General features: G+C 46.0%; 1 protein-coding gene across 2 annotated transcripts in view; it reads right to left on the bottom strand.

Annotated features, from left to right (window-relative positions):
• Positions 1–640: 640 nt before the first annotated feature.
• The window catches only part of COPS7B (COP9 signalosome subunit 7B), a 26,081-nt gene continuing 16,220 nt past the window's right edge, over positions 641–10,501 (bottom strand). For both annotated transcript variants that reach the window (XM_007125019.4, XM_007125020.4), the window contains 3 exons: positions 9,300–9,502; positions 7,361–7,466; positions 641–1,880 (listed from right to left, as the gene is read on the bottom strand). In XM_007125019.4, the coding sequence (XP_007125081.1) occupies positions 1,722–1,880; positions 7,361–7,466; positions 9,300–9,502 (468 nt within the window). In that variant the 3' untranslated portion in view covers positions 641–1,721. The remainder of the gene's footprint in view (positions 1,881–7,360; positions 7,467–9,299; positions 9,503–10,501) is intronic.

Raw genomic sequence — 10,501 nt, 5'->3', positions numbered from 1 at the left:
TGTTTCCAAAAATTTCCCCAAAATGTGTTCCACTAAATATCACCAAAAAAGGATTTGGTGGTGAAATCAGTGCTGTGAACAGGCTTCCTCCCCCAGGCCTTCTTTGAGACCTTAACAATGAATTTCCAGTGAGGATATGGGATGCAGGATGTGCCGAATTTATTTAACAACAGAACCCCTTTTCCACAGAGCATCTATCAAAGGGTTTCATGAAACATACTTTGGGAATTAAACCCTCCAGCTGGGCATAATGTTATATGGGGACATGAATCATAAAAAGGGAAACAAGAGTATTTTGTTAACATTTGATCAATGGTAGGCAGCTGTTGGACATTTTGGAAAAAGGAGAAATCCATTTTTTAACCATGGCACTGAAACAGTATCACATTTTCCCTGAACCACCCTAATTCTAGCGCCTCATGATCTACCAGCTACGCAACCTCACATTCCACAGTCACAACCATTACACCTACTTTTTTTTTTTCTAAAATGTGCTTTTTCTCTCTTTAATATCAGTCCAGGACCTCCACCTCCCCTTAAAAAAAAAACACACCACCACACGCACACATACACACACCCCACCCTCCAACCAGGTGAAACTCCCCGGCGATTAGTCTATAACAAATATTGACACAAGGGGGAAAAAAAGCATGTTGAAATGTATTAGAATCAGAACCTGTACAAAAAAAAAAAAAAAATTAAAATATAACCTGAAACTGTTCAAGTTCAGAAAGGCTAGTCAAGTCCTTTTCTCTTGCCAGGAGAATGCCATCATCAGAGGGCTCTGGGTCACCAGCCAGGGAGGGTGGGAAGAAAGAAACAGAAGCAGCAACAGATCCTTCACCAGATAGAGGGGCCTCAACACCACCATCCCCACCACGGATGCAGCCGGGAAGAATTAAAGACCTCGGGAGAACAACTGTTGGCAGACAGCCCCAGTGGGCAGCCGGGGCCTTCACACCAAAAACCAGTCTGAGTAGTCAGAGGCAGCACGGAGCAAGGCCAGCGGAGAACACCAAGCCAGAAGAAACTTCTGCCACCCAGCAGACCCGCAGCGACCCCTACGGGTGCTCAGATTCCAGAGGTTAATCAGCCCGGTGCTCCCAACTAATGAGAGATTGGAGCTGGGCGTAAGAGGCTGAAAACCCGCAGGTTTAGTAAACATAGCCCAGCATCACATCCCTCCACGGCCTGATCTGAGCTGCCAACAAGGGATAAGGCAGGAGAGGGAAAACAAAGCATTCTGATACCTGGCTAGAGCGCCTGCACCATTGTGGGTACTGTGGCACACGGGGCTGGAGAAGGAGAGCCTCCCGTCACGCAGAGAGGGGCCTCCTTCGCAGTCATCCCTGCGGGCCAGTTAAAGCTGCTTCCAGCTTATGACCAGCCTGACAAAATGACATGAAGCAAAAGAAAAACTGGGAGGGATACAAGCCCTTAGACAGAGACAAGAACCTCCTAGAGGGAAGCTGGGCAGTGTCTGGCCCTGTTGGGATGGCATCCGTGGAGCCCCTGAGTCTGAAGGGAGCGACTGGGGAGGAGGGAGTGGGAGAGGGAAGGGAGTTAACGGCTCTTCTGGAACAGTACCAATGTGCGGGCGGCGCTGGTGAGGGGACGGGCAGGTCTGGAACTCGTGGAAGGTAGAGAGGGGAGGAAATGGCCCTTGGTGTCCCCTCCCCACCTGACCCAGGCCTGGTGAGTGCCAGCTGCCCCAGCCAGCCCTAGTGGCGGCTGGAGACCAGACCTTTCACTTTGGACATCTTCTTAGTGGGTGGCCTCTGCTCAGCATGGGGGGGACACTCTCGTTCAGCCAACTGTTGCTCCATCTCCTGAGCTGAGGAGGACGCGGTAGCTTTGAGTGTCTTCTTGATGTTGGTAACCTGGAGGGAGACACAGAATTGGTGTGGTCAGCTTGTAAGCGCCAGAAACTCACTGCAACTTGTTCTCGCTATAAGGGGGGCCGCTCAGGGAAGAAACCAGAATCCTCTGCAAGAAAATCTGAGATTATCTTCAGAAACTCAGATGAGGAGAAACAAGCAGGGGCTGCTCATGGAAGATACATGGAAATGAGTCAAGCAAAAAAGTGGAACTAATGCCTTCTTGGTTGAAAATGGGGAATAAGCCAAGTGGTAGTAGACCATTTGGCAAAAAGGTACAACACAGCAAGTGAAAGAAAGCACTGGTTAAAATGGCCATAGAAAAAGAAAAGGTGACGCAAGATGCTATACCCAGCTCACTACTGTTCACATATGAAACCACAGATATTTTCACCAGAACTTTGGGAATACAAGTCTCAAATTCCCACGAGCCCTTCTTGAATAAGCAACTAGAGGATACACTTCAGCCAACTAAGTGACAAATGATAAAAAAAATGTAGTATAAGAAAAATGCGACCACAGTACTGTTTTCAGCATTCCTTTCTTCAGTTAACAGAGAGGCTCCGAAATACTTAAGCAACTCCTAAACATATCCTATGCAATATCTGTATACTGTTCCAGGATGAATGTTCTACCATTTTTTAATTAGTTCCCAGTTTGTTTTTCACTTATGTATGGTGCTCCTGTGAACAGCCCTCCATGTTTACCTTTGCATACTTTTATGAACACCTGTGGAGGACATATTCCTAGAATTGAGCTTTCCACATCAAAGGGTTTGCACATTTTACTTTAGTAACTATTGCTATACTGCCTTCTGAAAAATGATTGTACCAACTTGTCCTTCTACCAATTGTGTACTCCTGTGCCCGTGTTTATACACATTCCCCAACACCAATTCTAATGGATTATTCATGCCTTTGCCCTTCAGCTAGCTGAGGTGTATTGGTGCAGAGTGAGGTGTATGTTTGTCGGTAAGAAAGTAAAGGTGAAAAAAAAAAAGAAAGTAAAGGCGGGGCGGGGACTTCCCTGGTGGTGCAGTGGTTAAGAATCTGCCTGCCAGTGCAGGGGACACAGGTTTGAGCCCTGGTCTGGGAAGATCCCATAGGCTGCGGAGCAACTAAGCCCGTGCGCGACAACTACTGAGCCTCCGCTCTAGAGCCTGCGAGCCACAACTACTGAGCCTCCACTTTAGAGCCCACGAGCCACAACTACTGAGCCCGCACGCCACAACTACTGAAGCCCGCGTGCCTACAGCCCATGCTCCGCAACAAGAAGCCACCGCAATGAGAAGCCCACGCACCGCAACGAAGAGTAGCCCTCGCTCGCCTCAACTAGAGAAAGCCCGCGTGCAGCAACGAAGACCCAATGCAGCCAAAAATAAACAAATAAAATTTTAAAATAAATAAATAAAAGAGATATTTGTTTTTGTTTTACTTCAGCGTATTTTGATGGCTTTGGGGGAGAGACTAAGAAATGTGATTTCTCCGTTATCACCGCTTTATAAAATAACACTCCAAGGTTTGTCCAGTTTGATATGTTTTCTAAGCATTCATTCAAATGCCTATTTACCTCCTCAAGCAGCTTTTTCTTATAGAAACTATCTCCCAGTAAGCTATTATTTCAGGTGCTCAGTGACCCTGGTAAGCCAGAAAAAGAAATGAGACTTACCCCAAGGAAAAACCTGGTTTGTTCTGCACTTCTGACACTCCACTCAAGACCCTGTACCTTCCTTCCCTTCCACAACATGTGCCCTCCACTCGAGCCACGCTAGTCCCCGGCCTCACACCCGGAAGCAGTCATTTCTTCTGCCTTGTTGCCTTTCCTGCACCCTGTTATTCCAGCCTGGGCAAGCCTCCTCCTTCGCTAGCCACCTCTGACCCTACCTCTTCCACAAACCCGTCCTGACCACTAGCCTCCCCTCGACCTATATTGCCTGGCAGCGCCCTCTCACTCTCGGATGGTGGCCTCCCGTGGGCTGTGTCTCCTCTGTGTTTCAGCGGTTCACATCTAGCTTCCAGTAAGACTACGTACTGACAAAGTTGAGTCCTCCACAGTCAGGTAAACGTGCCACAGGGAAAAAGAGGGCTTCTTGGGCAAGTGTCTCTTAGCCTAAGAAATGAGACCCTTTATCTTAAACAAGGCCTCAGCCTGGATGGGGGGAATGACGTGGCTCACAGTGGGTCCTATTACGGATATGTCGTGCTCCATCAGTTTGATTGCTAGCATTTTAAACACAGGGAACTCACAAAGTAGACTGCTGAGCCAATAACAGACTCTCACAGTTGAAGGGGAGTCAAGAGTCAACTAGCTTTTTGTAATAGCTGTGCAGGTCTACCTGCAGATAGCTCCTTCCAGGACCCAAGAGTGGCCACTCATGTAGGTCCACCAGTTAAGCCCGTCTCAGCTTCAAGAAACAATCCTGAGAAGTCTAACTCCTCTTTCACAGAGCTGCCCTTTAAACGATGACTAATATCCCGCAGACTTGTCTTCTTTGGCCTAAATGCCCCTGATCCTTCTAATTTTCTTCCTTGAGTAGTCTGGCTTGCAGGCCATCCCCACCCCATTACCCCAGATGACCCAGAGTTTGTCAAGCCCCTCAAATCATGGGCCTCAGGAATCTTCAGGTGGGACTGCGCCTGCTAACAAAATCACAGCCTAGTTCTTACTAGAGACTTTAAATATTCAGGCAAGAGGAGAAAGAAGAGAGTCTTAGGGTAGGAAAACCTCTTTGAGCTATGGGACAGAGCAAAGGGAGACAAGAGAAGTAGAGTGCACAGTGGGGAAAGGGCTACATAGAAAAGACGAACGGGGAGATGGAGAGAAGCACTCTCCAGGAAGCACCGAGAAGCACACTCTTGGTGCACCACACGGCCAACAGGCTCAAGATCTGTCACGAACTTAACTCCTGGGGCATTTTCTGCATAAAGAAAAACAGAGCTTACTTTGTCCAATTATGCTCTATCACCTACCTGACTGGAACACAGCCTATTTCGTGAATGCAGCAAGAACTACAGACTGACATTCCAGAGAACATCAGACTTATAAGCACACTGAAATATAAAGAAAAATACACTCCAAAATCAAATGTAAATGAGGAGGTGTTTTGTGGAGGTGACCATTACCTCCCCTCCAGAGTATCTGCTCAGAGGTAATGAAACAGCTCATAATGTTATTGTTCTATCTCCTCCAGGTACGCTTCTATCTCCTCCAGGTACGCTGGAATTGTAACTAATTATGTGTCATTTCTGTGAAAAACTAAAAGGAGAGAATATTCTTAGGCAGTTTGTGATAGGGCTGACTTCGTTAAGAGGAAAGACTCTTAAAGCTAATACTCAACAGAAGATAGCTGCTGTTATAAGATTTTGGGAGAAAAACGTCAAGTTTTCCCCTCTGGGAACAAGCAATCTAACTTAAGGACAAATAAAGAAAAGATCAACTCAGTTGAGAAAATGACTAAAAAAGTTAAGTCAAGAGTAACGGAAGCATAAATACAAGCAGAATAGGACAGAATTACAGCTGTTTGTGGTAGATCTGTTTTATTTTCAAGTCAACAAATACTTAGTGAGCGCCTTCCGCGTGCCTTCAGCTGGGGGATGGTCAGCAGCCTACACAGAGTAGCCAGATCATGCATTTGTCAATGGAAAAACTGTCAAGGCTCTGGGCTTTGACCATGCTCCCACTCTTCTCATACCTGTCTGTTCTAGATTTCCTAGAAGATTATTAAATTAGTAGACTGTTTTCATTGGTAGTGGAGGTGACCTTGGCGGTTTCCTCAAATTTCTTTCTCTCCTACTTAATCAAATCCTTACTGCCCCCTGGTGGCAGCATCAGCCTCCGCCAGCAGGAGCTGCTGTGTTTTCCAGCAGTGGGCCGCTGAGAGCAGATCCATGTGTGCTGGCTCTCGTTTAATAACCATAATTTAAGGAGCCCACACTGTTGTCTACGTATTGGTCGTGCTCCAACATTAGGCAGTGCCTTCTTTCATCAGATGCCATTTTTTCTGGAAATAAACTTGAGCCATTCAAAATTCTAAAACTACTATCATTCAGTTTTGCAAACGACCACAGTCAAGCCCACCACCTGCCACACAGTTAGCAACAGTCCAAGCACAATGGGGCAGCCAGTAGTGATCAGGCTCTTCCTCCTGGGCCACCAACCAGGTTTAAGAGTGTTTCAGGCTATCCCAGGCCAGGTGGGCGTTTCGCCTCCAAATCTACTGTTTCCAGGGTTTGATGTACAGGGAAGAATCAGTGAATATTGTCCCACTTTGCTCAGACATCAATCCCAGGTCAGAGAAGAGACCAAAATATTCAAGAGGGGGATCACAGAGCTTATTAGAGAAGCTGCAGGCTTACTTTCCTAATTGCATCTGTCTTTGACTAATGCTAAATTAAATATAGTTCACACTTCTCTGGCTAGAAGTAGAGTTAAAAATTTACAGCGGATGGAACATTCACAGAGTAGGTATGCATATATATACAGGGATGTGTGTATCTGAAATAAGTGCACTCTAGTTCATGAAAGCAGAGTTCAGCAGTCCACTGACACTTATAGGGTGCGCCTGAAATATAAACACTCATTTGAGCACCTATTATATGCTCATTAGGCATGGGACAAGGAGCTGGGCTTACAAAGACCAGGTTTTATTTTCAAGGAGTACATACAATAGAGTAGGGGAAATCTTCAAATTTTACAAATCCCCCTTAGAAAGGCACCACTACTTATTTCTTATGTTCCTTAGCTGTAACTCTGGGTCCCATTCTGCTACACTCTAGGATACCTGACTTCTAAAATTCATTAAATACCATTAATGCTTCAAGCTCCATCACGCTAGAAAAGGATTTTCAGTGCTAAAATTCTGATCTTCAGGGCTCCAAACAAATTGGGAGATGGCTCCACAAGTGTCCAGGCTATAGGCAGACAAACGCCCATTAACTCAAGGGCTGGAGCCTGCGTCTCTCCCAGAGGCTGAAAGTGTCCCGAACAACCAGGCGTCTAACACCACAATCACACACTTTTACCTTCACTTGCATTTCATCCACCGAATTTTTTCCCTTTTTTCCTTTTTCAAGATGAAACATATCATGCATTTTAAAAGGTGACAACATACACATACAGATGAGAGAAGAATGCAATGAACACTGTGCACCCACCACACAACTTAAGAGGCAGAGCAGCCGCGCGGCCTTGAAGCCCCATGTGCCCCAGCCCAGCTGCACCCACCCCTCGGTCCCGCCTGGTAACCGCCATCCCTCCATCCATCTTTAAGACCCATCCCCAAACTCGTCTCTTTTGCTCTACAACTGCAAAGTGCGTGTAAACTGAGGAATTACAGCATTCCGCTCTCCGAGCCCGCTCACGCTCTGGTGAGCTCCTCACCCAGCGCCCACTAGTGAGTGAGTGCTGTTTCATCTACGCCAAGATCACAAGTCAAGGGACAAACAGGGATACCCTGGAGTGGGGACAGGTGTTCTCTTCCTCACCTCAGCCTCTACCTGCTGCTGAGTTCGGCTGTGGTTCTCCTTGTACTGGTTGGCTCTCAGAACTTGCTGCTCGATGCCCAGCAGGACTGCCTCGCAGCCATCACACCTATATAAGAGAGAACCAGCTCTGAGCCACAGAAAAGCCTGGTAGTTGTCCTCCAGCCTCCCAAATCTCCCTCCCCGATTCCTTAGAGACCTCCTGTAACACGCAGGCTGCCAGGGCTCTTGCCCCTTCACTCCTTCCAAAACACAGGTGTTTCTGAATACATAACATAGGGCATATGGAAACAAACATGGAGGATGTGGGGTGGTTTCTTAGAATACAGCTTTAATTGCCAACCTTTGTATCCCACGGGAAAGCTTCACAGAATGTGCAATTAATTAAAGGAATTAGGAGAGACTTCACAGGCGGCACTGATGAATCAGTCTTCTCAACAGAAAAAATTATTTTCTAAAAGCATCCTATTTTGAAGACTGCCCTTTTTCTCAGAAGTGTGTTACTTCCCAACTGCCACCCCCTCCTCATTATATCATTTTCCCCACTTTTTATTTTGAAAATTTTAATACATTAAAAAAAAACATTGAAGGTATATAGTACAATAAATAGCCACATACCCTCCACTTTAGAGTCAACAGTTGGGAACATTCTGCATATTTGTGGTGCCACTCTACATACCAATTTTGTTTCAAATCTAACTCCAATGCATAAAAACAAGTTGTAAGAATTTGTACTAGTAAACATCCTGGAATGGGGGCTAGGATAGCCCCTCTGGGTGCAAACACGTTGAAGCCAGACTATGGAGGTGAAAAACAGTGTCAGTCATCTCAAAAACGGAAAAAGACAGCCAACTTTAGTGGGACTGGAAACCTAGATTTTGTACGCCAGACCATTTTCATGTTAGGGGTGTTTTCTAAGTTTATTTCCCATTCAGTCTGACTTCACTGTTTTAAAATCTTTTGTAAGTTCTTGCTTGTGTCAGATGTTGTAAAGGGAAGGTGTCTGGAGTCACACTTGGGACAGAACCTGGGGTAAAGGGTGGGCAAGTACATGCCTGGGGATCCAATAGTAGCTGAAGTGAGGGAAACTTAGGGGGCTGTGGACCCCCAGAGGGTCAAAGCTGGGCTATACATCCCTGGATACACACCTCTAGAGGCTAAGCCAGAGTCAGTCCGTTTAAAGACAAAATGAACCCCACCCCTCTGCACAAAGTCGGCTTCAGGACCTCCAACGTGCCATGTGCCTGCCTGGGAACACACTCTCCTCACCTCCAATTATACTCTCACCCTGGCCCTCCTTCACAACTCAGTCTTGAATAACACCAAAACAGATCCGTATAGAACGTGCAACAGCTCTCGCGAACATCAAATTCCATTAAAATAGAGTATGTGCAAATGTTCCACTTCCTTTTATATACCAGAATATGGTTATCAAATATTCTGTATATGAGTCTGTGTTCCAACTTAGAATAACCCATTCCTTGTCTTTAATATCCTTCACATTGTTTTACAAACACTAGCCCAATGTTACTGATGCCGAACTTGGTTCTCTTATCCAAAGACTCTTACCAACACTAATCCCCAAGCTTGGTCAAACTCTGAGGGTGAGTTTGCAAAGCACAGGATTAGCGTCACGCAGCGAGGCTTCAGAGGCTCCACCTGCCAACTCTGGGCATTTTACAGCCTGCTACTAAATAGCCCCCAACTGCATAGGACAAGAACTATTTTACAACCATGGAACTAGGAAGCCTCAAGTGACTCCTACTGCCACACAGCTGTGGTCACAAATGCAGCCCCACTCCCTAGCTTGCTGTCCCAAGGCCCCAGCTCCCAGGCAGCCCCAGCTGATATCTGGAGACCACATTTCCCCAAACAGGGGCATAGAGGGCATGCTAGGTATCCCCTCCCTAAAGAGGGGGGCACCTCCTTCTTTGAGCCTCACCATTCATGCAAGGTCTTGACAATATTATTGATATCTTTCTTTCGGATGTCACGGCCAATGCAGAAATCCACTTCCAGCAGCTGGTTTCGCTGATCCAGCTTGCCCTGGATGATATCAGTGTAGACAGCCTCGATGATGAGGTCTTCCAGTTCCCGGAGATTCCGCATCTCCAGGTCCTTCAGCAGCACGGAGTAGGGGATACACTATAGATAAGGTACATGTGATGTTTACAAAAACCATTGGTAAACATTAAAGAAAATTCAGGTTATTACTCAGATAGCCAACATATGCCTCAGGGCTTTGGGAAATGCAGTCTATGGCAGCAAGAGATGGATAAATGAGCTGTGAGACCTGTGGCATCCAAACAAGACCCACAGCATCTAGGAATGCGTTCTCCTCCATCCTCTGCCTTCTGGACTTTGCTCAGCTTCCAGCTTTCATGCTCTGAAGCATACTCTTAGAGATCCCAAAGACTCTTTCTAGAGGAGAAAGGGATATCCTCAGTATCTGACACTCTGCTCCCTTTTGGAAGCTTGCAGAATTTGTATAAAATGCCAGATCATCAAAAACAACTCCAAAGAATTTCAGACACTGGAGAGACAAACTGGCTGCTTGCCCAGCAGAGCACAATTTTTAAAACTTACAGGCTAACGCATCCACCTACAGATGGCCAGTGGATACTGCAAGCTCAGAGGTCATCCTGAAGTTTACATGTTTTCTTGGTCTCTTACAACCAATGTCAATTCCCCAACAGTAGTCCTGTAATGGACTGTACCAACATTCTGCATGACTCCAAGACAACTGGATATCTAAATATCCAGTTTTCTGTAAATCCTATGACACATCACTATTAGTTTGAAAATTAACACAGCAATCAAATCTGCAGAAACAGGAGGAAGATGTATGAGGAGAAGAGGGCAAACATACCTGGGGGGTTTTCTACGACTAAAGGTCTGAAATCCAGGGTTGGTACAGGGGCTTAGAATGACATCTTGGACAAAGGATTAACCTCCAAAACATACAAGCAGCTCATGCAGCTCAATATCAAAAAAACAAACAACCCAATCCAAAAATGGGCAGAAGACCTAAACAGACATTTCTCCAAAGAAGATACACAGATTGCCAACAAACACATGAAAGGATGCTCAACGTCACTAATCATTAGAGAAATGCAAATCAAAACTACAATGAGGTATCACCTC

Source organism: Physeter macrocephalus, chromosome 2 (genome assembly GCF_002837175.3).
Source record: "Physeter macrocephalus isolate SW-GA chromosome 2, ASM283717v5, whole genome shotgun sequence".
Lineage (NCBI taxonomy): Eukaryota > Metazoa > Chordata > Mammalia > Artiodactyla > Physeteridae > Physeter > Physeter macrocephalus.
The sequence above is the reverse complement of the archived record's forward strand: the minus strand, read 5'-3'. Positions and strand labels throughout refer to the sequence as shown.